The sequence below is a fragment of the Hylaeus anthracinus genome, unplaced genomic scaffold (assembly GCF_026225885.1).
Source record: "Hylaeus anthracinus isolate JK02 unplaced genomic scaffold, UHH_iyHylAnth1.0_haploid 0, whole genome shotgun sequence".
Classification (NCBI taxonomy): Eukaryota; Metazoa; Arthropoda; class Insecta; order Hymenoptera; family Colletidae; genus Hylaeus; species Hylaeus anthracinus.
The window spans coordinates 12,578,833-12,604,543 of NW_026533254.1; the positions used below are offsets into that span (position 1 = coordinate 12,578,833).

The 25,711-nt window shown below is 35.6% G+C and overlaps 6 protein-coding genes and 1 non-coding gene across 10 annotated transcripts in view; 4 read left to right on the forward strand and 3 right to left on the reverse strand.

Annotated features, from left to right (window-relative positions):
* LOC128896994 (dihydropteridine reductase) overlaps positions 1-25,711 on the reverse strand; it is a 73,014-nt gene that overhangs the window by 13,209 nt on the left and 34,094 nt on the right. The window lies entirely within an intron of this gene.
* On the forward strand, positions 4,379-6,227 carry LOC128896983 (ribose-5-phosphate isomerase). Its single transcript, XM_054160602.1, has 6 exons — positions 4,379-4,574; positions 4,669-4,729; positions 5,005-5,120; positions 5,194-5,327; positions 5,398-5,539; positions 5,608-6,227. The coding sequence occupies exons 1-6, from the start codon at positions 4,431-4,433 to the stop codon at positions 5,794-5,796; spliced, it is 786 nt and encodes a 261-aa protein (XP_054016577.1). The 5' UTR covers positions 4,379-4,430; the 3' UTR covers positions 5,797-6,227.
* Trnak-uuu (transfer RNA lysine (anticodon UUU)) lies at positions 6,465-6,537 on the reverse strand. The gene has a single exon. It is a non-coding gene; the product is annotated as a tRNA-Lys (tRNA).
* LOC128897074 (uncharacterized) lies at positions 9,766-13,621 on the forward strand. 3 transcript variants are annotated; one of them, XM_054160752.1, is made up of 4 exons: positions 9,766-10,007; positions 11,814-11,891; positions 12,765-12,843; positions 12,990-13,621. In XM_054160752.1, exons 1-4 carry the CDS (start codon positions 10,002-10,004, stop codon positions 13,229-13,231), a joined length of 405 nt encoding a protein of 134 aa, XP_054016727.1. In that variant the 5' UTR covers positions 9,766-10,001; the 3' UTR covers positions 13,232-13,621. The 3 variants fall into 3 exon arrangements, with proteins under 3 accessions (XP_054016727.1, XP_054016736.1, XP_054016744.1); XM_054160761.1 differs by lacking the exon at positions 9,766-10,007 and adding an exon at positions 11,589-11,744; XM_054160769.1 differs by lacking the exon at positions 9,766-10,007 and adding an exon at positions 11,593-11,741.
* Positions 13,766-17,615, reverse strand: LOC128896950 (uncharacterized). Its single transcript, XM_054160558.1, has 5 exons — positions 17,224-17,615; positions 16,684-16,818; positions 16,144-16,389; positions 15,579-15,817; positions 13,766-14,984 (listed from the first exon to the last, which is right to left on the reverse strand). The coding sequence occupies exons 1-5, from the start codon at positions 17,309-17,311 to the stop codon at positions 14,730-14,732; spliced, it is 963 nt and encodes a 320-aa protein (XP_054016533.1). The 5' UTR covers positions 17,312-17,615; the 3' UTR covers positions 13,766-14,729.
* Positions 18,453-20,354, forward strand: LOC128896938 (nucleoporin Nup43). The gene is made up of 7 exons (XM_054160533.1): positions 18,453-18,923; positions 19,000-19,104; positions 19,187-19,311; positions 19,386-19,507; positions 19,583-19,734; positions 19,813-20,059; positions 20,122-20,354. The coding sequence occupies exons 1-7, from the start codon at positions 18,810-18,812 to the stop codon at positions 20,292-20,294; spliced, it is 1,038 nt and encodes a 345-aa protein (XP_054016508.1). The 5' UTR covers positions 18,453-18,809; the 3' UTR covers positions 20,295-20,354.
* On the forward strand, positions 20,514-25,330 carry LOC128896835 (putative pre-mRNA-splicing factor ATP-dependent RNA helicase PRP1). The gene is made up of 9 exons (XM_054160352.1): positions 20,514-20,676; positions 21,233-21,585; positions 21,668-22,362; positions 22,439-22,669; positions 22,753-22,972; positions 23,154-23,276; positions 23,369-23,559; positions 23,636-23,798; positions 23,873-25,330. The coding sequence occupies exons 1-9, from the start codon at positions 20,627-20,629 to the stop codon at positions 23,998-24,000; spliced, it is 2,154 nt and encodes a 717-aa protein (XP_054016327.1). The 5' UTR covers positions 20,514-20,626; the 3' UTR covers positions 24,001-25,330.

The window sequence follows — 25,711 nt, forward strand, 5'->3', positions numbered from 1 at the left end:
GTGATCGAAACACGCGTTCTCCGACTATGTAGGGAGAGATGAAATTTTCAGGTTTAATTGAATCTCGATTATTTATCGTATAGTACGCTCTTATCACGATACCGTTTCTTATCGTTATAATCGATTTATTAGTAAATAATAATATTTGGGCTTGTAATGTAGATAGTAGCCCAATCACGCGGGAAAGGAGTCTGACTGTAATATAATTGATACGATAATTTTAACGACGGGGATGTGTCGTTGACATTTAAATGACACCTCCACCGATTAACGACGCGCGAACTAGATTCAAATCACTCTCGGATCGATGTACTCTATCGCCAATAAGCTATCTGATAAAATAAAAAAAAGGGTTGAAAAAAAAAATGGAAAACACGACAAAAAAAAAACAAACAAACATATTGTAAACGTGAGAAAGGAAACTTCCGTTTCTTTTTTATTAAGAATATTTATTATACTATATTTTCCACAGTATTTTTTTACTGTGATATATAATATATACGTGTATGCACGATCAAGAACTGTCGCCGCTGCCTTCCTCACGTCAGAGTTTTCTTTTCCTCGAGGAATTTCGTGGTAATCGTTTATATGGAAAGGACATACGACATGAATAGAGCGATTTAAACAAAGAAAAAAGTGTCGATTAATTTGTCGAGAGTGTCGCGCGTTTTGTGGAGCGCTTAAGCGAGATCATGTCGTATACCGTTAACGGGTTGTATGCGATTAGACACCAGAAGGGGGCTCTATTTGTGAATGGGGAACGTCGACAACAGGTTACGATAAAAATTGTTTGAAATTCAACTCCTCTTTAAATTAAAAATACCGTGAAACGATACGTGAATCTCCAGACCTAACAAATTTCTATGCGATCATTTTTCCATCCGTTATTTGACTTGTTCGCGGATCCCCACTGGGTTAAAAAGATTTTTCAAGAAAATTAACGATATCGAATACGAGCATTTCACAACAATCGAGCCCTGTTTTCGTGTGTTCAACCGCGCGCGACCGGCCAAAAGCTGCCTCGTCTTGATCCACCAGACAAGCCGAGCGACTCGCGTGCGTTTATCTTTCTTTCGGTATCGTATTACCAACAATATATCCTAAGAGCCATCGGTATTTTTCACGAAAGCTTGACAAGTTTTACTTATAATCCTAGCCAAAGGAAAGAAGCGAGTGGTGTACGGAGGAGTGCACGATAGAGAGAAAAAAAAAAAAAATTTATAGGAGCTAGCAAAGCGCATATATATGTATATGTATCAACACTAGAAAGAAGAGCGGGTTAAAGCGAATAACAAAACGTAAAAAAAAAAAAACAAAAAAAAAACAAAAACAAGTACACAAAAATACGTAGCGGCTTCTGCGGCCCTTTTAACATCTAGACACGACATTTCCTTTTTATATTATCGTTTTACTTAATCGAGGGTGGTGTACGGGATAGGAGGGTAGAATCAAAAAGAAAGTCGACGAGACGAAGCCTCTCCCACAAAGTCCTTTCTAGTTCGTCGGGCAAGCAGAGGAGAGATTTAAAAAAAAAGAAAAAAAAGAAAATAAGAGAGAGAGACTGTGTGTGCATATGTTTACGCGCGCGTGTATGTGTGTATGCGTGTGTGCTCCTGTAAGAGAGGGTAAGCGAGAGAACACCGTTTCATATTTTCTTTATCTTTGACGAATTTTCGCTTTGAGAAACTTTCGGTTGGAAGAGTCTTCGATTGTCTCGGAAGTGGTCGCCTGTGACCAAGATTACCGAGGAATCGAGACCGAGACACTCTGAAAAACGAAAAAAAGAAAACGCGTTTTCGAATACAGACATCGATTCGCGCGCTGCAATCAGCGCGCAATTTGTAAACTTATCGAAATCACAGAACCCGTTCATTGGCACGGCCGCGTTAAACGCGATGAAATCGCTTACGGACAGTGGCGTAACAAACAATTCTGGAGTCCGAAACCTTCTCTGTGTTTCCGTGTAATGTTGCGCAAAAATTGTAGTGGTAATTTTATTAAAATAAAAAATAGACGAAACGTTGTAACGTTCATTGGATCGGCGAAATTTTCTGATAAGACGAATCAAAGAATTTTACCTTTCGTACGCTGATCAATTTCCAAAAAAACTGTGTAAAATTGTGATTCATTAACTTATTTTTGATAAACAATGACATTCTACATGTTCTCCGAAATCTCTAGAATAGATAGATTACAAAAAAAAAAAAGAAAATAGCTATTTATGTAAGTTGCGAAATTAACAAGAAAACAAACAATTGATCTTCAACAATTTCCTGGAAATTTGATGTTTTCTAATTCGCACGGAGCAATAAACTAATGTGTTTACGTTACGAACTCTACTGTAAATGGTTCGTCATGAGAATCGAAAAGAAGTTAGGAAACAACAATTTCACACAAAAGCTTTTTGGGAAATTGATCGATGTACGAATACATTCTACACCCACTGTACATTCACGAGAAACCTGTACGATCGAAGATAAGATCGGAAACGAACGAACGGTACGTTTGTTACGCTGCTTAGATTAAAAAAAAAAGAAAAAGAGAAAAAATGTCGGAAACGATTACAATTGAAAAAATTCATGGAGCATGTCGCGTGTGTGCAAGCTTCGGTACGATACTCGTCTTTCGTTGCGTTGCATAGAATTTCAAGCGTGAATTTTAGGACGAATCGACGATAGATGATCCTAGTCGTATTACGCAAGGCTGATCTCTTTGTAATCGGTATAGTATTAGGTTTCGCACGATTGTTGTGCACTCACGAGATTACCTTAATTCGGCCTTGCTCGTCGATACACACGGTCAAAGTTTATCGTTCGTCGGACAAAGTGGACCTTTTTTTTTCTGGTTACGTGGGGAGAATCTTCTAAAAACCTTGACCTTTTGGGGAGGATTGCGTGGGATTCCCTGCACCCTTTAAAATCCCACGGCTAAAACCCTCGCTGTCGTACGTGAGCATTTCGGGGACCCTGGGAGTCCCTCATTTGATCGAAACGCTTTTCGGTGCCCTTCTGTCTTAAAGTGAACTGTCCTCTTTGATCTCGACGATAGCTACCGCTCAGGACAGTACGTGTATCAACGTACAATGGATTTTGCTAACGATTTTTTCCTAGCCTGCTCGAATGCGTACATAATAAAATTACCCAAGCGATGATCGTTCGCGGAATTTTTACCTGATTTTTAAGAATCAACCGATATAGAAATGTACGAGCGTGATGAACGAAAGGGAACGATCGAGCGAGAGAGACTAACGATGATATACAGAAACATTGTGCGTGAACACGTTGAAATGGAAAGTGTTGGGACGAATATTACTATTAAAGTACTAATAGAGAATTAAAGTGAAATCTTATACATAATAATTATTGAAATGTAAATTGTGTTGAATGTTGAAATGTAAACTCTGATGCTGAATATAATGGAAATTCGATTAAGCCGCGCCGCTTATGTTTATTCTATACGTTCGACGATACAACCTTCTGATTGAACAAATAAATTTGATGTTTTCGGTGACTACTGTTGACATACTTCTTTTGTTTTATTTCGTATAGCAGCTGTCAACTTGCGAGCCTTTTTATATATTGACAATTTGGTTCGATTAATTCAACATACAGTGGGTGTAGAATGTATTCGTACACCGATCAACTTCACCCCAAAATTTGGGGAAAATTGTAGTACTTCAACTTCTTTTTTTCTAATCAATGATATTTTATATACTCGCGGAAATCTCTAAGTTATACATAGTCCAAACAGCATTTACTAGTTAATAGAATTTGTGAAATTAACGAAAAGATGCGAAAAGTGGATAAAAGTATAGAAGCAATAAGTACTTGTACGATTCTTATGACGAACCATTTACAGTAGAGTTTGTAACGTTAGTTGTTGTAACGTTGTAACATTAGTTTATTGCTCCGTGCGAATTAGAAAACATCAAATTTCCAGGAAAGTACTTTTAAAACAGACTCAAAAGTTTTAAAAATTAAACAGTCGTGCGAAAACTTATTGCTTCAATATTTCTATCGATTAATTTTTTCTTCTTAATTTCGCAACTTACATAAATAGCTATTTTTTTTTATAATCTATCTATTCTAGAGATTTCCGAGAATACGTAGAATGTCGTTGTTTATAAAATATAAGTTAATAAAATACAATATAAAATACAAATTAATAAATTACAATTTTACATAGGTTTTTTTAAAAATTGATCGATGTACGAATATTTTCTACACCCACCGTAAGTAGGAATTTAACGCAATCAATAATTCCATGTTTCTTGTGTTTATCGTCGCTTCTGGACATTGCTATTAAAATTCAAATTTGAATTCTGGCGCCAGACGCGTGCAGGAGAATCGATTCATCGGTCGCTCTTCTCGTCGGTCAGAATGATTTTGAAAATGCTCTGTAGGCGACATTCGGTAATGTAGTATGTACGGATGATACTCAGTTGCGGGTCACGCTTACGATTACGCGGGATAGTTAAAGTTTTTAATATAATTTTACGGGATTTAGTGAAAATGGGACCTCTCGAGAGTGCTAAAAAAGTCGCTGCTTACAAGGCTGTCGATGAATATGTGAAGGTAATAGTTATCTTAAACGTATTGTGAATAATTACAGGTTATATAGACGTACCGGCGATTCGATGTTTGAATATTCCACACGATTATTTTGCAGGATAACAGCGTTATCGGGATCGGTAGTGGATCTACTATAATTTATGCTGTTCTTAGACTTGGTAAAAATATTTTATCTTTCGTTTACATACGATTGTTTAGAATAGGATACTCCTATGTACCATTAATATCTTCTTTTTAATTTTGTACATTACAATATTAGAATGCGACCTTTGATCCGGTCAAGAGATAAGATTGTAATTCTTCCTAATGAAATTTAAAATCATACGTTTTACTGTAAGAGGAATGAATTTGATCTTAATATATAAAATTACTGATTACATACGTTTTTCAAATGTGAAATAAGATATTAAAAAATTATGATTGTGCTTTTCAGTTGAACGTGTGAAGGAAGAGAAGCTAAATGTTATTTGTATTCCAACCTCGTTCCAAGCTCGTCAATTGATTCTTAATAATCACCTTACATTGGGTGATTTAGAAACCTACCCTAAAGTAAATAAAAGATTATGGTCTATGTTAATTGTAAATTAAGTTTCTATTTTGTTACATTACTGAATATTAACAGTTGGATTGTGCAATTGATGGAGCAGATGAAGTCGATTCCCAGATGAATCTTATCAAAGGAGGAGGAGGTTGTTTGCTTCAAGAAAAAATTGTTGCATCTTGCGCAGATCAGTTTGTTATAATAGCTGATTACACGTAGGCATTGAGCTTATAAGAAATGTATTTTTGATACTTACTTTTATTAATGCATTATACTTATTTACAGGAAAAATTCCCAGAAACTTGGAGAACAGTACAAGAAAGGTATTCCCATTGAAGTAGTTCCTATGGCATACATTGCCATTCAAAAACGAATCGAAGAGAGTTATGGAGGAAATGTACAAATAAGAATGGCTTTGGCTAAAGCCGTAAGTGTTTCTTTCTTTCCTGAAAATATCAATCGATATTATATTAAATACTTGTGTTGTTTGCACAGGGTCCAGTTATAACAGATAATGGTAATTTCATCCTGGACTGGCATTTTCCGCAAGAGCTGAGCAATTGGAACAAAATCAATACAGACATTTCAATGATACCTGGAGTTATCGAAACAGGCCTCTTTATAAAAATGGTTAAAAAAGTATTTTTTGGTATGCCTGATGGCAGTGTTAAAGAACAGTTCTAAAATTTTTCTATAGCATTGGTTTAAATGTTGAAAATGCGTTTTACGATACACGTCTATCGACTCATTTATTTTCATTGTACATGACAAAGGGAACACTGGTCCTACTTCTGAAGTGATAACACATTTAATGTTCATTTGTCATTCGTTTTACTCATTTTCATTACTCTCATATATTTATGTACATATACATATACAGACTGAAACATTTTCTGTACTCATTTTTAGATATTTACATTTTCATTCATGAAAAAATACGTTTAGTACTAGGTCTTTCGTTTCAACCAAAGTTTCGTCTTAAGCATGTTATATCGAATGTGGTCGAGTAATTATGTACAATACTTATGAAAAATTTTAATGTTCAAACGATGTAAACAAAAATTGAATATAAATTAAAATACAAATTTGTACACTACGTTCTATAGTTTTCCTTTCCATCCTACGATTAATCTTAACAATGATACAAGTGATTCTAGTCGATTCATTTCTGCATTATCATCGTGATGTAATTCTACGTTACGCCAGTATCAATTTTTTGTTAACAAGCGAAAGATACCGTGATATAACAATATTTTTTTTTTTCAACATTTACATGGAAATTTTATCGAGGACATGGTTACGGGATTTGTTGTTTTCAAAAAATTTAATTGTAAAAAGAAAGAAAAAAAAAACGCCCGAACAGGGACTCGAACCCTGGACCCTCAGATTAAAAGTCTGATGCTCTACCGACTGAGCTATCCGGGCAATTGTATAACACCGCCACTTGAATCATTTACTAAGTCCATTACAGTTTAGATACTTGTTTTTTAATTATACTGAACAATATACTTTGTTTAGAAATATTTTTGAAATACACGGGAATTATTTCTCCTGTGTTTTATGATATAAGTAGGAAAAATTCTTGTAGTATTAACACATGTCTTTTTTTAAGAACTGTTCGTCTTCGTATGAATTTAATGAAATAATTTTCTAGCAAACGTTTTTCCTCGAAGAGAGTATAGCACATCCTAACGCGTCGTTTATTCATTTTATGTCTATAGAAAGCCGTATATCAACAGTAATACTACCCTCGACGCATGTCTTATTCATAAGACATGAATCCGTCGTGATTTACAACATTGAATCAATTAACTTAAAACGAGTTATGTATTCCGTTGAAAGTAAAACTTGAAAGCACAGAGAAAAAAGATATCAACCCTATACAATTTAATTAACTAGAGACTGTTCACGTCTGTTGGACAGTGTTCACTGTAAAATACAAATTAATCCACGTAACGTTTTAAAAATGTTTAAAATCGGGAATGTTAATCTTTGGAATGTTAAAATTTAAATAAACAAAAGAAGAGAGCCGATACAACTTTTTAGAAATCTTTAAAATCGGGAATATTAATCTTTGGAACGTTAAAATTTAAATAAACAAGAGACGAGAGAGAGAAAGAGAGAGAGAGTCGGTATGGCCAAGGGTTGAACGACCTTATAGTAACTCAGCGGGTTCTGATGTGCGAACGTTGTAAGTACTTAACCCCGCCTGCTTTCTTTTGATTTACACAGAGCGTCTCTTATCGGTCAGCTTTTCGTGTACCGCTTCCTGCCTCCGATTTCACCGTTTAACGCTTCAACCATTCGTTTTCGGTGTTTGCATATTTTCCTGACTTCTGTTCGGTCTTGTTCGTATAACAAAAACCACGATAACGTCACGGGGGGCTGAAAACTCTTAAGGTGGTATGTTCCCAAGGGCGCTTACATCTATCAGCACTCGTCGAAGATTTATTAGGGAAAAACGTTTGGGAAACGTTACGATTAGACGACGGATTTTCATCCATTTATGGGAAAATTGAATAGTACTCGTTGGGGTGCCAATGAAACTCCCATCATAACTTTGGAATTTTCGCAAAACATCATTTTCGGACTTTGAAATTTTCGAAGCGCCTGAAATTTCAAATGCCACAGATCTTTTATTTCTCACTTAACGGCAAAATGACATAAGAATTTTCGATAGTACTCGTTGGGGTGCCGATGGAACTCCTGTCAGAACTTTGGAATTTTCAAAAAATGTTTTTCCTGAATTGGAACTTGACTAAAAAATTTCAGATGTCCACAGCTTTTTTATTTTTCACTTTACGGCAAAATGTCATAAGTACTATCCTTGGACCCCTTCCTTTGCGAGGAGTAAATGTCACGTAAACGCATTCGGGTGTTTACAGTTTAATTCTCTGTCCGCACCACCTACAGTGGGTGTAGAATGTATTCGTACACCGATCAATTTCCCAAAAAACTTTTGTATGAAACTGTAGTTTCTTAACTTCTTTTTTTCTAATCAATGATATTTCATATATTCGCGGAAATCTCTAAGTTATACAGAGTCCAAACAACATTTACTAGTTAATAGAATTTGTGAAATTAACAAAAAGATGCGAAAAGTGGGTAAAAGTATAGAAGCAATAAGTATTTGTACGATTCTTATGACGAACCATTTACAGTAGAGTTTGTAACGTAAACAGATTAGTTTACTGCTTCGTACGAATTAGAAAACATCAAATTTCCAGTAAAGTACTTTTAAAAATGGCTCTAATAGAGGAATTGAAGAATATCCCACTTCGAATAACTAATAATTTATTTACTTTAACGCTTAGAAAAGTTACAATAATTATAAAATCAAAAGGAAATCCCTCGAAGGAAGTATTATATACTTGTAAATTAATGTAAATTTCCTTTTTTTTAATGAAGTTTTAAAAATTAAACAGTTGTACGAATACTTATTGCTTCAATATTTCTATCGATTAATTGTTTTTTCTTTTTGTTAATTTCGCAACTTGCACATTAGGTGGACTGGAAAGTTTATCGATCTGTCATTCAACATTTTTACACTAAATGGCAAAAGGCTGTTGATAACGAGGGCGATTACATAATTGATTAAAAGAAAGAATTTATTAAAAATTTGTTTGAATTTAATGTAAAAGAAACGACATTACTTTCCAGTCTACCTAATAAATGGCTATTTCTTTTTTTACTCTATCTATTCTAGAGATTTACGAGAATATGTAGAATGTCATTGTTTATCAAAAATAAGTTAATACATTACAATTTTACATAGTTTTTTTTGTAAATTGATCGGTGTACAAATACTTTCTACACCCACTGTATTAATTAAGTTTGTATGTTCCAAGAGGTGTCGCGATGCTTTGGCAGAGTCTTCTCTGGGACGGTTGTATCATTAGGGAATGTTGTTACCGTTGTTTTCCCATGTGTTGGCAAATATGCAGTGATTGGATCAGTGGTTATCAAGCTGGTTACTCCGGGTTGTAAAGTCGTAAGTAATAATTAGAGAGAGAATGTGAAAAAAGATTTGTGGGAGGAATAAAAAGAGACCAACACGATCTATTAGGTAGACTGGAAAGTAATGTCGTTTCTTTAACGTTAAATTCAAACAAATTTTTGATAAATTTCTATTTTTAATTAATTATGTAATCGTCCTCGTTATCAACAGCCTGTTGCCATCTAGTGTGCAAGTTTTCAATGCGAGATCGATAAAATTCAATGACCTGATGAGCGATAGACTAGTATTTAAAATGGCAAAAACGACATTACTTTCCAGTCCACCTAATACGCTATCTTCTATGTTGATTTTAAAATGAAAATAGAAAAAGTTGCGAGGAGAAACTAAAAAGTATGAAGAATTTGCATCTCTGTTTCTCTTTCTGAGCCATTAAATCCACTAGTTGGGGGTTCCAAGAAGATAGCAATTAGAATTCAGTCTCGCATCTCGAGATTTCTCGAGATTTCTTGAGAATCGTCTTACCCTTTGACGCACCAGCGGTCGCAATCGACGATGAAGTACCATCGTCACGCGGTGCTGCACGATTTACATGAGCTGGCCGGAATATCGTTGTAGATACGGAAAACTCACCGCGTTCCTCGACGATAAACATAAAATGTACCATTGTGAGGAGCATTATGAACGGTCATGCGTTCTTCTGGCGCATGTATTTACGCCCTCGAACAGCTACGAAAGGGAGGGGGCGGTATTTGAAGAGCGGTCGCGCGATTTCATCCCTCACACGCGGACTTGACTTCTTGCGCGACCGACAACCCTTCGGTGGAAGATCCGACACCAGGAAGTCCCAGAGTTCCAGAATAGAACACTGCTTCTAGCACCTCCGGTGATCCTTTGCCTCCCGGGAAATCGATCGTCTCTGCGAAGATCCAGCATGAAGGTAACTTCTTCTTCGTTCTTCTTCCCCGCGTTTCGTTCTTGGCTCATCGGGGACCCTACGAAGATTTCTTTGACGAAAGCTTTTCGTTCAGATCTTCCTGTTTCATCTATTCGAAACAGATTAGTGTATTCGAAGCTGACGATCTTTTCGAATTGAACAAGCTACTATTTATAAAGTCATCTACAGTGGGTGTAGAAAGTATTCGTACACCGATCAATTTCCAAAGAAACTATGTAAAATTGTAATTTATTAACTTGTTTTTTATAAACAACGACATTCTATATATTCTCGGAAATCTCTGGAATAGATAGATATTAGAGATCTCCGAGAATATGTAAAATATCATTGATTACAAAAAATGAAGTTAAAAGACTACAATTTCCCCTAAATTTTTTGGAAGAAATTGATCGGTGTACGAATACATTCTACACCCACTGTATGTGATTTACGAAAACGATACTACGCTTTGAAATTTTATTAATTGTGAGTCTCTACTCGGGCATTATTGCAACTGTAGTGCGTTACTCTCGAAGACATGCAGTTGTAAGAAATGATTGTTCCCCATTCGTAAATTGTCAGCCACCGACGTAATTTTATATATCTTTAATTTCCATGAGAATTTAATTGAAATAATATTAGCGGGACCGAAATGTAATCAGAATTTTATCAACATTTGTTTATTAAAGAAATCTTAAATACTGATCAACAAAATAATTTCCATCATTTTCTAACACTTTTTGCCAGGATGAAGGCAGTTGTTCGATTTCCTTTTTAAACAAATCCTTCGACTTTTCATTGAAAAACTTTTCCAACTCGAAGACATTTTGATTACTTTTCGGACAGATAGATTTCCTCTTGTACAACGTGAAACATAATTCTATTGTACGATTCGGATTCTAATTTTTATTTAATAAACGACGAACTATAAATTTTTGCCCAGCTCCGGCTAAGATGGCGACGTTAAAGTATCAATTAAAAATAGGAAAAGTATTAAGGTGAATTGTTTATACAGGGACGTTATGGATTTCGTTGATATCACTTTCTTAGCGTAGGTATTATTATAACGCGTCAACTCTTTAGTTGACACCCTCTTAAAAGGTCGCGTTGTTTTTCAATTTGCGTTCTCTGCCGGCGATATAATTATATTTGAAATTGCCTATTTTATACGAAGTAACTTCTGGGAAGAAATCTCACGTAGTATCAGAACTTAGGCTCTTGTGATCTTCCGTTAGAATTATTTTTAATCTCCTGACTACTCGAGTAGTTCCAAAATTAATATCGCAGTGAAATCATGAAGACCGTGTTCTGTTTCAAATCTATTAGAATCTATTTAACAGTATACTATCGTATTGTAACAAACTCCGTGGTCATTACCTGTAACGATATCGGCTAATGATACTCTAGTTCTCTGCGTCGATGCACTATATTCCTGGCTGTTTCAAGTTTAAAATCATTATTTACACGGATGATGACGAACGTATCGCTGGAAGGAACGATCGACCGACGACATCACCGGACATTAATTAACCGCAGTACAAACCTGATTATACTCATAAGCAGATTACAAACAGTTAACATGTTCGAAAGCTTCACGTGTGACACTTGTATAACCAGCGTACTTATTAGAAATTACGCCTGGCAATTATCGAGAGTTTGTTTCAAACGATTTCGAGCGATTCCATTAGCGTTTCGGTTACGAACTGCGTCGCGCGTTTCGGTAAAAAACGACGACAGGTTGTAGATTGATTATCGTAGAAAAAATTGTACCCTGAATATCCGTAATAAAAAATTACTTCACTCTCACAGGCAATCAACTACGTCTGCTGCGCTTTGGTACTCGCCTGCGCTCTGAAAATGGCGCACTCTGAGAAGTCTCAGGACAAGGTACAGCAACGTTTTTCACAAACATTGGGAATTGTACTTTCGGTAATCCGAACGAGTACAAGTTTATTCGTACTCGTGGTTTTACTTTATCTCGCGCGCTCCATTTTTGGGCTGAACGAAGAAACGTTATTCTAAATATCGTTATTGTATTGCATTAGTCACTGTTTATTAGAAATTGTGTAGTATAGTATTGTTACTATAAATACAGTTGGTGTAGAATGTATTCGTACACCGATCAAATTTCCCGAAACACTTTTGTGTGAAATTGTAGTTTCTTAACTTCTCTTTTTTTTAATCAATGATATTTTACATATATATATATATATATATATATATATATATATATATATATATATATGTAAAATATTATTTTATATATATATAAATATATATTCAACATTTCAACATTTCTATCGATTAATTGTTTTTTTCTTGTTAATTTCGCAACTTACATAAACAGCTATTTTTTTTTTACTCTATCTATTCTAGAGATTTACGAGAATATGTAGAATGTCATTGTTTATCAAAAAATAAGTTAATAAATTACAATTTTACATAGTTTTTTTTATAAATTGTTCGGTGCACGAATACTTTCTACACTCACTATATGTATCGGGCTGTCTGGGAAAGTCGATGCCGATTTTTAGTAGGCGGTACAGGTCTGAATATGTCGGAATGGCTGAAAACAAATAAAATGTGTACATTCCCTAACAGGTGGAAAGGTTGTGGAACAAAATGGTACATATACAATTCAATAAATATACATCAAAATTCAAATATGCCTTTGAATTTTTCTTAAAAATAGGCATCAACTTTTCGGACAACCCAATACTTTGAATAGGGCAAGCTACACTATTGGACACTACTTTTCAGATGGAGCAACAGTTCATGGACGCGTATACGACGGACGAGTCGCTCAAGATCAAGAGACCGTTTTGCAATCATTTCACTGGTGAGACAACCGTCCCATCTTTTCACTTGAAAAAAAAAATATATATATATACATGTCGAATTGAGTAACCTGCTCCTTTTCGAATTTGGTTAACAAACGCGTAACCTGCTTCTAGATTTCATTAGAAACGTCTAATTTGTTTCCAGGATGCGGAAAGAAGAGGAGTTTCCGCGAGAACGTGGCTTCTCTGGACGCGGAGGCCGTTGGTAGCGTTCGACTTCCTCTTTCCGTCTACAAAGCCTTGCTGAGAGCCGCCTCCCAAAACATCCAGAACACAATCGATCGCGACATGAACGAGTATCAGCTGTCGGATGTCCCCCATGTATACCTGTCCGGAAAGATCCCTCTCCATAAGAGGCTCGACGTTCCATCGACTTCCTTGGAGTAAATTCGACGCTCGAATGCACGAATGATGCGGATCTCGTTACGCCATGCTGGCTGAACGTCGAAGAGAAACTTTCGTTACACGTTCGCGTCTTTGTTTATTACAGAATTTATTCGATTGTTAGACTACCGTGCAATTGAAAACGATCCACGGTAAGACGTGTTTTTCCCGCGACGTTGCTTGTATCTTTGTTAAAAGTCAAACGAGAATTAATAATAAACGACGCGACTCTAGCGTAAGTAAGTATCGTCGTTATCCAGCGACTCCGACATTACCCAATTCCTCGTCGTTTATCGTGGATTAACGCAGCAGAGGCATCGACGAGTCGTATTTTATGTATTTTGTTCTTCGACCTGTTAACGAGGGTAATAAATACGATTACACAGATCTAAATGTTTCAGTGAGTTTCTTTTTTCTTAACTTGTTAAAATTCCGTTTTAGGTAGGGAACATGTCTCTTAACACGTTGAACGCCACGTCACCCATATATGGGTGACAGAGATTTTCGTTAAGGAACTTCACGAGTTAATTGTTAGAGCTGATGTATCAATGAAAATAAGTCTGAATAGAATTCGTAGATTTTGACGACGATACAAAAATAAATAACACGACAAACGTCAGATGTTTTAGTTTACAACTGTCTCGAGACACAATGTTAACCCTGTAGGCAATCCCTTGGGAATCAGTCCGGCAGTCAACGTGTTAAGTAATTATTAGACTGCGGCTCTTAATGCAAAATAAAATCTTCGTGTCTACAAAAAATGAACTTACATAGAAATTAATTTTATTCTGAAAATATTATAACATGAACTTTACTTTCAATCGTTTTTATATTCTTGCGTATTGCTTGCATTTTGTAGTTTCTTGCACATTGAAATTTCCTATAAATGCATAAAGATCCGCAGTCTAGTAATTATATTAGGTCTGCCGGAAAGTTCTGTACGTTTTTAAAACAAAACAAATTGACTCTTTGGCCTGCGAGTCTGACTCGTGGTAATTCGTTCGGACTTCCTACCTTTCTGTTTACTATGACCCGAGAAATCGTGCGATAACGTGTAGGTCAAGGGGTTAATAAATTTGTCATACCTTGAACAAACTTTATCGAATAATGCAATTTCCATCGTTATGTATTAGGTGGACTGGAAAGTAACGTCGTTTTTTGCAATTTTAAATACTTGTCTATCACTCGTCAGTTCATTGATTTTTATCGATCTGGCATTGAAAATTTCCACACTAGATGGCAAGAGGCTGTTGATAACGAGGACGATTACATAATCAATTAAAAATGGAAATTTATCAAAAATTTGTTTGGATTTAATGTAAAAGAAACGACATTACTTTCCAGTCTACCTAATATGACTTCTTGCCACCGTGATTGGAATTTGTATACGCGATTTTTAATGAATATTCGCATACTTGTTGAAACTTGGACGAACGGAACTTCCCGGTAGACCTAATATTATTATTACTCGTGTTCGTATAAAGATTATCGGATAAAGGATCTAAAGGAAAACTGTCAGCTTTATCGTGACGCTTCCGTTCCAAATGTATCTCGTATTTTTCGAGACGTGGTCGCTGGAAAGTGGCAGCTTGGCGTAAAGAACTTGCCGAGGGACGCTCAGGCCGACGCATTCTGGATTGTCGGGTTCTCCAGTTAATTTTGGACGGCCCCAAAAATATTCCGAGCAGAGCGTCGACGGATCCCAGATCCGCGAACGTCGATCTTGACGATGGTCTACGGACGAGTGATCCAGAACCTATGGAGCGGCCGGAACAGATATTTCCAGAATGATTTTTTACGATTCTATTTCATTTAACACTTTCGCTGCGGCCGAAAATAAGTAGCCGTTCGCTGGGTAGCTGCAATTATGATATTTTTTTTTGTAAGGAAAAATTTCTTGCAAATATTCTAATACGATTATTTTGAAAAAACATATATTTGTGTATAAAACATATATTTATAAGTTCTTATACGTAGACAACCTGTATATAAAATAAGTTACTACAAATATATGTTTTTCAAAATAATCGTATCAGAACATTTGTAAGAAATTTTTCCTTAAAAAAAATATCATAATTGCAGCTACCCAGCGAACGTCCGTATACACCCTGCGTATGTTCGAACTTATACGCAGACACCCTGTGATAAATATGATTGCCGAACAACAAAAATGAAAATTGAAAAATAATAAAAATTGAAAAATAATAAAAACAACCATATAGGTATATGTATACATGGCAAGGGCTCAGTTGGACATGTGCGTTATCCGCAACGAAAGTGTTAACAATGAGACGAAGTTGATGGCGCGTCGATTGCTGGTTCGTTATCAAAATAAAATCTGGAATATTACCTCGAGCCGCATTTTGTGGGTAAATGGCCATTTAAGAAAGGAGTCGTGACGACCACGAGTTAGTCCAACGCCCATAAAGACGGTTCCGTCTGGAAAATAGCGTGGCGTAGCCTTGATATACATGGCGTATCCATTCTGACCGATATAAAACGTGGAAGTGCGCTCGGACCGTGTGGTTTTCCAACTGGCGAGCTTCTCGTTGAAGTTTTTTATTTGCCAGTAGTAAAGGAAAACGGTTCCTGGACATATCAAAATACTATGAAAATTATTACACGTTCAACCGGTTCGTGTTAATCGTTACATGCTCGACCCTGGGCGTACTAAAATACCGAGATAATCGTTAAATGTTTAATTATAACGTACTAATTGATGCGCGTTAACAATTGTTGCTTGTTTTATTATTACAATCGCGCGTTCGTGTTCCAGCGTTATGTATATCCGAATTGCATAAGAAATCCCGGAAGTATATCGATCACTCGAAACAAATTAAACCTTCGCTGGTTTGCATCGTATCTTTGTTGCGTATACGTAATACGATCGATTAGGGTGCATAAAATAAACGAACCATTTATGGATAGAATCTCCTGGATGGTATTGTTGAACTCGTCGATCTCTAACTGTCTCGGCGACGGTGCGGGATTTTTGTGATAATTTTCGTAGCGATCTTTGTAGTTCGTCTCCTCTCGCAACGGTTTAGGTAATTTTAGTAAATCTCTTTGGATTTGCAAAACCGATCGAAGCATCGTCTTCATCTCGTCCAATTCTTGGGTCAAGTTCTTCTCCAGGGCTTGCAATCTCTCTTCGATCGTCTCTGAAAGATCGTACATTATAATTTATTAGGTCGACTGGAAAGTAATGTCGTTTCTTTTACATTAAATCCAAACAAATTTTTGATAAATTTCCATTTTTAATTAATTATGTAATCGGCCTCGTTATCAACAGCCTCTTGCCATCTAGTGTGGAAATTTTCAATGCCAGATCGATAAAAATCAATGGCCTGACGAGTGATAGACAAGTATTTAAAATTGCAAAAAACGACGTTACTTTCCAGTCCACCTAATATCATTTCTTGGAAATATCGTATGTTTTAATAGCGATTTCTCACTGGCGTTGCAGGCTCCTGTGAGTACCCTTGTGACGGTGGTACGCGCGCTGGCGACCAATTCTTCTGTTGCAATTTTGCAAGTCGCGTGTTGAGTTTCCGTGACGCCTTCGTTGGTTACATTAGCATCTACAAAATCTGAAAATTTCGACACTTTTATTATTATCGAAGCTTCGATGCAATTCCTATATCCTATCTGCTACATTTAGAAGAAAACCGCCCGCGTTAGTTTTATTAGGTACTCTGGAAAGTAACGTCGTTTCTTTTACATTAAATCCAAACAAATTTTTGATAAATTTCTATTTTTAATTAATTATGTAATCGTCCTCGTTATCAACAGCCTGTTGCCATCTAGTGTGCAAATCTTCAATGCGAGATCGATAAAATTCAATGACCTGATGAGTGATAGACAAGTATTTTAAAATTGCAAGAACGACATTACTTTCCAGTCCACCTAATATATTGAAAATAAAATTTTGAACCTGATCACGTTCGCAATTGCAGGGAGTAAGACTGAAAAAATAGTGTCATGGTGATACTTACACAGTTTAGGCACGCTGGGATCGCTTGCATCACACCAAGTTAAGTAGAGCGTACTGAGGTACAAGAACAATAAAACGTTCGATGTCATCGCGACCTAAAAGATTAAACATTGTTAAAAATCGACTCTACTTAAACGAATCTCCGAGATTCTCTAATATGAACGTTTCGAATACTTCCTGTCGCTTCTAAAAATACATTTAATCGTGCTCTCGCATATATGCTTCTAAAAATACAAGAAATTTGAATGGTATATTAAAATAACTAAACGATGAGAAATGTTCTCTACGCTCTTTTCGTGTTTGGAATAGCTTAAAATTTAAATACGCGCGATACATACCTATTTCGCGATCGGTACCTAACTGATTCTCTGTGGCCCTTGCGATTTATAAAACGAGTGATGAATCCCTACCCCTTTCCGATTGACTTCTCTATAGAAATCGTTCCTAGTATACTCAATTTACATATGACCCGGCCAAAGTCGAGTCAGTGGCCCCGTACGAAGCGTAAATTGGTTCCTTGCCACGTTAATCTTTTTACATTTAATTTTTTCATTGACATATAAGCGATATGAGCCATACAAGTCAGCATTTATTTTCAAATTTTTTCCGCTCAAATTTTAAACCTACAACCAGCAGCGCCATCGGTGGGAAAACGACCAAGTTTGTCGTGAAATAGTTCCATATTTGAACCAGATGATGGCGCCACTGATTTCTGGTTATCGACGATAGAGTTATTTTAATGTTTTTTTTATACATATACATGGTTTTTCATCATGGCAAGAGCACTATGAAATGAGTTATACTTGCAACCTTTGGTTTATAAACCAGAGCAGGCCTACAACTTATATATATTTTTTTTAAATAATGTAGCGCCATCTACTAACGAAACACCCAAGTTTGTCGACAAAGTAAAACATTTTCTCACCGTCAGATGTCGCACAAGGTTCATTTCAAACATATTTACAAAAAAGATTGAATTTTCATATCTTTGTCTGAATCATATTATCATAATGCTTGTAATATAATTAGACATTCATCATTAACGTAAGAAAATGAATTATGCGAATATATTGCAAAGTCGGTAAAGACACTGATTGGTGGCGTCATCTAGCGGCAGCATTTCGAAACTATTTCACGACAAATTTGGACATTTTGTTAGTAGATGGCGCCACATTATAAAACTGTTTTTTACAGATGGAAATTTGAATTTAATTATGTAACCGATACAAATAATTTCTTTTAACACGTTTTTATATCGTTAAATATTATTCTTTAGAAACCTCGGAAAAAAATCTAATTTACGGCAACTAATAAAATCCCCAAAGCGTTCGAAGCTTTATAGAAGCATTAGTACTACAATAAAACACATGCCATGATTGTTTGCAACATGTTATACCCGTTTATTATACATCGTTAGAATAAATACTTTCGTTTTTCTCTTTGCACAGTAATTAATACATCAGCACGTGAATTTTTTAGAGGTTTTGGCGATCATTTTTACAGCGATTAGAAACACGCGTGTTAGCCTGCGTTGGTCCCGGCTTTCTCCTTTTTCCTTCGAAATTAAATGATAATTTATGTTAAAAAATGAGCGAAAATGTACAAGGAACATTCGTGTCTGAAAAAGTCTCGAAGATACGATGGAGACCAGAGAACTTTGAGGAGGCTAACAACTTTTTGACTGGTAGTTGGGATGATCCGGTAAGGTTATCTCTACCGAATTTAACCTATTTTCTTTCTATAAATATGAACCTAAATACGCTTATTTTTACAAAAGTGGAGCAAAATAACGCATTGGACGTTTCAAATGAACGATGATGGTGAATCGTATCCAGCAGTGGTTTCCTCTTATGCTGTGCTCGGAGATGTTACAGAGATAAAGGTTTCTAATATTTGATAAAAATTCTTATAGTTCACGTAATACTTCGTTTTTCTACATTGACACATTCTATGATTTGTTACAGTTTATTTCAAAAGATTTGTTTGCGGCATCAACATCTACAGGCACAGTCAAATTATTGGCAATTCCTGAAAATCCATATTCTCAATTCAAAGATCGCAGAACTTGGGAACACATACACAAATTTAAGTAAGGTTCATTTGTAAAGATTCAAGTTTGGTGTATTTCATCAATTGCTATTTATCAATTTATCTCTATTGAAGATCATCAAATTATGCATCTTGCACTGCGCTTTCCACCTTTGACCATGATATAGTTTCTGTAGGAACAGATGGGAGAATCAATCTTCTAACAGTCGGACAGAAAAAACTAGTTAGAGTTATAGGTAGATGTAACATTCCCTTAAATAAATGTTACCTTTTGCAAAGTCTATTTTACAAATATTTCATTTCTTTTCTAGATGAAGCTGATAGTTGTTCTATATATTGCGTTGATTTCTTGAGGCATAACGAGATACTCACAGGAAATTTAAGGGGACACATGAAAGTCTGGGATCTAAGAAGTGATCAAGATATTCCTGCCACTACCTTCATGCTTTCTGATCAAACAAAAGTACAGACTATTTATGTTCATTTACAGTAAATCGCTGTAGTATCGCGTACAGTAATAACAGAGCGTAAACATTTATAGACCGAAGCTACGAGCATCGCCCATCATCCAACCCAGAGGCATATCGTTGTTGCCGGTGGCGGTGATGGTAGTTTAACAGTATGGGATTTGAGACACAATACGTATCCAATGTCTCAGCTTAACGCTCACGCTAAGGCTGTCAGCGAAATACTTTTCCATCCTGCCAGACCTGAAAATTTATTTACGTGTTCGACTAGTGGTGAATTATGGCATTGGAATAATTCTCAGCATTCGAAGCTGAGTTTGGGTGAGTTCACTCCTCGGAATTAATATCGATTGATTACTGAAAATTTACGATTTTTGTATTAGATCCCTCAAACACTCATTGGTTGAATATGATAGGAACAAATGGTAAAGTCAATGTAACATCGCTTTGTAGCGCTATGCACAAACCGATAAACAGCATTGACATTGACAGATCAACCTTGTTGTTTGGATGCGATAACGAAGCAATGTACATTATCAGGGATATAATGCTATAATGGCTTGCTTCGATTATATTTTTCTAATTGTAATAATGATAAATAAATATCTTTTTTATTCAAAAATTCATTAGTTCTTTCCTTTCATCCTCAAGATTGCGTCATGGCTATCATTGTTTATTTCGATTTCAAGTTAGCGCGTAAAACAAACATTTCTTGTACATTGTTGCGCTACAGTTACCTGTGACATTCGCCGCTCCATCTGTCGTTGATTTTCACCATCACAAATACACAGGAAGCTTTAGCCTGTTAGTAGTTTGCCATTTTGTGACGCCTTCAGTGCAAGTTCGTAAACAGATTTTGCTTTGCTTGCCTGCGGAGGGACAAGAATAATGTCGAAACGGAGGATCGAGGTTGTGGATCCGTATGTTAAGCGGAGAGCGTGAGTGCATTACTATATTTTCAATTTCGAGAAGCTGAACAAAAATCGAACGAGACATCTTGCCATGTGCATTGATACAAGTTTTCTCAATCCTACCGCACATCTCGTTGAGCGAATATTACGTCTCGAAAACAGTTCCTGTGAAAGGATTCGATGTATCGTGATTAATAATGCAACGACAGAATTTTGTCCAAGTCCGACGTTTCGATAATTGTGATGTAAATCATCTTCTGTTGCTGTTGACTTGTTTGGTCAGCCAGTCGTAAAGGTTCTCAACTGAATTTTTTCTTCAACGATTGGATATCATAAATATGAAATATTGGGAAATATTGTTTTATAATTTTACAACATTTCCGAAAGGAGGTCGTGTGTACACGTTTATGATCGGTTGTGAATACACACAGATGTTTTGGTGGAAATTTAAATATCATTTGTTTTCTATCTAAATTGGTTTTCCTAACCAATCAAGTGTTCTCAACCTTCGTTGTTAAAGCGTTTGTAACGTTTAAATAATACGTAAAGTTGGTTAAATATTGGTTTGTTTATTTTTTGACAGTGTTGGCTCAACATCTAACAGCACGACTACACCCTCGACAGCACCAAATAATCAAGTTCAACTTAATCCTTACACTAGCCTGCCTTACACGCCACGATACCATGAATTTTACAAAAAGAGAATCACCTTACCTGTATTCGAATATCGTGCTGACTTCATGAGGTTATTGGCTCAACATCAATGTATCGTGCTTGTTGGAGAAACAGGGTCAGGTAAAACTACACAGATACCACAATGGTGTGTAGAATATTCAAGATGTATTGGCACCAAAGGTGTCGCTTGTACCCAGCCAAGAAGAGTAGCAGCTATGTCTGTAGCACAGAGAGTTTCAGAAGAAATGGATGTTGCACTAGGTAATTTATATATCATATACAATTTACCTAATAACACTTATACAGAGTTTATATGTTGCTAAATTACAATGCTGTTGAACAGGTCAAGAAGTAGGATACAGTATCCGATTTGAAGACTGCAGTTCTCCAAAAACTGTATTAAAGTATATGACCGATGGTATGCTTCTTCGTGAAGGCATGTCTGACCCTATGCTTGATGCATATCAAGTAATATTGCTAGATGAAGCTCACGAAAGGACTTTAGCCACCGATTTACTTATGGGTGTGTTGAAAGAAGTGATTAAACAGAGACCAGATTTGAAACTTGTGATTATGAGTGCGACCTTGGATGCTGGAAAATTTCAACAGTATTTTGATAATGCTCCTTTAATGAATGTACCTGGCAGAACGCATCCTGTTGAGATTTATTATACACCTGAACCTGAAAGAGATTATTTAGAAGCTGCTATCAGAACAGTTATTCAAATACACATGTGTGAAGACATAGTGGGAGATCTACTTTTATTCTTAACTGGTCAAGAAGAGATCGAAGAAGCTTGTAAGAGAATCAAAAGAGAAATGGACAATTTAGGTCCAGAAGTAGGTGAACTTAAATGCATACCACTATATTCCACACTGCCCCCGAATCTTCAACAAAGAATCTTCGAACCAGCACCACCTACAAAGCCTAATGGTGCTATTGGTAGAAAAGTAGTAGTTTCAACCAACATCGCGGAGACATCGTTAACTATCGATGGTGTCGTATTTGTAATAGATCCTGGATTTGCAAAACAAAAGGTTAGAATTCGCTTCGATTTCTTCTTGTATTATATATTCATACATGATTGGTAAATTTTATTGTATTTTTTAATAGGTGTATAATCCCAGAATTCGCGTAGAATCTCTTCTTGTATCACCCATCAGCAAAGCTTCTGCCCAACAAAGAGCTGGTAGAGCTGGTCGTACAAGACCTGGTAAATGTTTCAGATTGTACACGGAAAAAGCATATAAAAATGAAATGCAAGAAAACACTTATCCCGAAATATTGCGATCAAACCTCGGAAGTGTTGTGTTACAACTGAAAAAACTTGGTATCGATGACTTGGTATGCCAAATATTTAATTAAAAGTCTTTCAGTACTGTATGCTAAATATATTAACACATTACTTTCTTACTAATTTTCTATAGGTTCATTTTGACTTTATGGATCCTCCAGCACCAGAAACTCTTATGAGAGCACTGGAGTTGCTTAACTATTTGGCCGCGTTAGACGATGACGGGAATTTAACAGATTTGGGGGCTGTGATGGCTGAATTTCCGTTAGATCCTCAATTGGCGAAGATGTTAATCGCATCTTGCAATCACAACTGCAGTAACGAGATACTTAGCATTACTGCTATGCTTTCAGGTAAAGTATTAGGAAGAACACTTTATCTTCCCGTGAAACGATATTAGATTCGTCTCTGTTTGATATTTCTCTTTTTAAAAACAAGATAACAATAATGAAATAAAAATTAAAAGTTGTTAAGATAAAGTCAGAATCGTGGTAAGGTAATATGGTTTTATATTGATGATTGATATTGTATTAGTCCCGCAGTGTTTTGTGAGGCCAAATGAATCAAAGAAGGCCGCAGATGACGCTAAAATGCGATTTGCACACATCGATGGAGATCATTTGACGCTACTGAACGTGTACCATGCTTTCAAACAAAGTAAGTATATTTATATGATTTTTCCGGAATGTTTCTGTTAAATTATACGCTTCATCGTTTCATTGCAACTTCGATGCCTTTCTTGTCGACAGACTTCGAGGATCCACAGTGGTGTTACGATAACTTCGTTAATTATCGATCTCTGAAGAGTGGCGACAATGTCAGACAACAGCTAAGCAGAATAATGGACAGATTTTGTTTGAAACGCACTTCGACGGACTTCACATCAAAAGATTATTATATTAATATCAGAAAAGCGCTCGTGAACGGTTTCTTTATGCAGGTAATTATATAGTAAACGTTGATATTTGCGTGTCATTTATTCTTACTATTTATTCTTTTTTCTGCTTTGCACACAGGTTGCTCATTTAGAGAGAACTGGTCATTATTTGACCATTAAAGATAATCAAATTGTACAGCTTCACCCGAGTAGTTGTTTGGATCATAAACCAGAATGGGTAATTTATAACGAGTTCGTGCTTACGACCAAAAACTATATCAGAACAGTTACTGATATCAAACGTAAGTTATAACGTATAAAAATAATACAAAAATGGTATGGGTGTACTGTTTAACCAATTAATTTCTTTTTACAGCTGATTGGTTGCTAAAAATAGCACCGCAATATTACGATCTACAAAACTTTCCACAGTGCGAAGCTAAAAGACAATTGGAAGTACTCCAAGCGAAGCTAGACTCGAAACAGTATCAAGAAGGATTCTAACCTCTAAATATTTTAGATATTTTCAAAAATGGAGTCGAACGGTTGATAACGCGTGGTCAGTTTGTTTTTTCCGGCGTTATATCTGACACACAGTTCTTTCAAACACAAAATCAAAACAGTAAATGTTTTGAGACACAACTGAAGGGGTAGTAATCTACTCTGTACCTTCTCTTCGATATGTAAAAAAAAAAAGACAAATTTTAATGAACATTCATAATTTCGTACAGGTTTTAAAGTCTTGTACATTTTTTTTAGGCTCGTGTGCCGACAAATTTCTTAAAAACATTTGTAGACCTCGTCCTATCCTAACACAAAAGAAACAAAAATTGATATTTAATCTGCTAGAGGCACGCGGAAGGTATAGTTGATTGATAAATGATTTATTTATGTACATTAAAGAAAAAAAATTTAGTGATTAAGTAATTTTATCAGTAGAATTTGTTGATTGACGTTTGCACACTTGGAATATAATACTATATAAAGATAGATTAATTTTTGTATTAAATGTTGAACAAGTATGCTAGACCAGATGCATACAGTACTCGACCATGGATAACCGAAGTTGCGATGACTTCACAGAACCTTCAAAACAAATTGTATCTATTTGATGTTTTTTCTTGAAAACAAATACTACCGATATACGGGGTTACGTGTTTCACTTTTTCCAAGTACGTACAACTAAGAGCGTTATATTTATTATGATTGTAATGTGCAAACAACTAGTATTTTCATTTTCTTTATCATATCAGCATAGTTGCACCGTTAATAATTTTGCATTAATGAAAGAAGCAAATATAAAGAAATGGTAATAATACCATGACTTGTAATATGAAAGATATTTTGAAAAGACAACATACGATAGCTTCGAAGAAAAATCAATATCTTGTTTATAAATATTTAGCATAATAAAACATTGCAATCCACTTTTCTTGCAAAGTAACAATTTGCAGCATTACAAGTTATCTTTACGAGAATGTAACAGAATGTTATACAAGTAAAAGATTGTTTTACGATGTCTGATCTAGATCATCGCATGCGTTAAAAAAATCACCAGTGTATTTTCTAGCTTGTTTTAGATTTAAAATCGTGTAAGTAGTTCGTGAAGTCGTTATCACACTACAAAATTAATTTTTTTCTTTTTTAATGAAGGGTATGGTCTCGCTGTTTACGGTGTTGTTTGTTTTAACACGTTGAGTGACAATTTCAGTTTTTGTAAATAAAAATTGCGCAGGTATTAAAAAAGCGTATAGAAATCATAGAATTTATGATCGCGAACAGATTTCATTGTATTGTATCACTTCATTCCAATAAAACAATGAGAATATCATGATTCGATCGTGATAATTGTTAATGAATATATGTTTAATTTTCAGTCTTATAACAACTTATAACTATGAAATAAAATTTTAAATATTGTAACATGTTTACGTAATGTGTGGAGAAGTCATATAGTTTTATATTATTTTTATCTATGTGTTTCTATACTCGGCGAGAAGAAAGTCTGGTAAACAAAAACACGTGGTTTACTTGCGATATTTCATTGCGAGTCATAATGTACACGATAGAAGTCAAATTAACAACAAGCTATGATAAATTCGTTAGCAGAGACCCTGTAAATTAATGAACTTCCGTTATGATCACGTGGTTTTGTTTATTTGAGTTTATTTCACGTTGAACAAACGTATATAGTCGTGATTATTGCGACATAAGA

Coding starts and splice junctions, on each gene's coding strand:
- LOC128896983 (XM_054160602.1), top strand. CDS start 4,431: ATGATACTCAGTTGCGGGTCACGCTTACGATTACGCGGGATAGTTAAA. Junction 4,730..5,004: donor TTATGCTGTTCTTAGACTTG/GTAAAAATATTT, acceptor TGTGCTTTTCAG/TTGAACGTGTGAAGGAAGAG. Junction 5,121..5,193: donor ATTTAGAAACCTACCCTAAA/GTAAATAAAAGA, acceptor GAATATTAACAG/TTGGATTGTGCAATTGATGG.
- LOC128896835 (XM_054160352.1), top strand. CDS start 20,627: ATGTCGAAACGGAGGATCGAGGTTGTGGATCCGTATGTTAAGCGGAGA. Junction 20,677..21,232: donor CCGTATGTTAAGCGGAGAGC/GTGAGTGCATTA, acceptor ATTTTTTGACAG/TGTTGGCTCAACATCTAACA. Junction 23,277..23,368: donor GTACCATGCTTTCAAACAAA/GTAAGTATATTT, acceptor TCTTGTCGACAG/ACTTCGAGGATCCACAGTGG.
- LOC128897074 (XM_054160752.1), top strand. Junction 11,892..12,764: donor CTGAGAAGTCTCAGGACAAG/GTACAGCAACGT, acceptor ACTACTTTTCAG/ATGGAGCAACAGTTCATGGA. Junction 12,844..12,989: donor GTTTTGCAATCATTTCACTG/GTGAGACAACCG, acceptor ATTTGTTTCCAG/GATGCGGAAAGAAGAGGAGT.
- LOC128896938 (XM_054160533.1), top strand. CDS start 18,810: ATGAGCGAAAATGTACAAGGAACATTCGTGTCTGAAAAAGTCTCGAAG. Junction 19,312..19,385: donor GAACACATACACAAATTTAA/GTAAGGTTCATT, acceptor TCTCTATTGAAG/ATCATCAAATTATGCATCTT. Junction 19,508..19,582: donor AAAACTAGTTAGAGTTATAG/GTAGATGTAACA, acceptor TTTCTTTTCTAG/ATGAAGCTGATAGTTGTTCT.
- LOC128896950 (XM_054160558.1), bottom strand. CDS start 17,311: ATGACATCGAACGTTTTATTGTTCTTGTACCTCAGTACGCTCTACTTA. Junction 16,819..17,223: donor TCCCAGCGTGCCTAAACTGT/GTAAGTATCACC, acceptor CGAAATTTTCAG/ATTTTGTAGATGCTAATGTA. Junction 14,985..15,578: donor CCCACAAAATGCGGCTCGAG/GTAATATTCCAG, acceptor GCCGCTCCATAG/GTTCTGGATCACTCGTCCGT.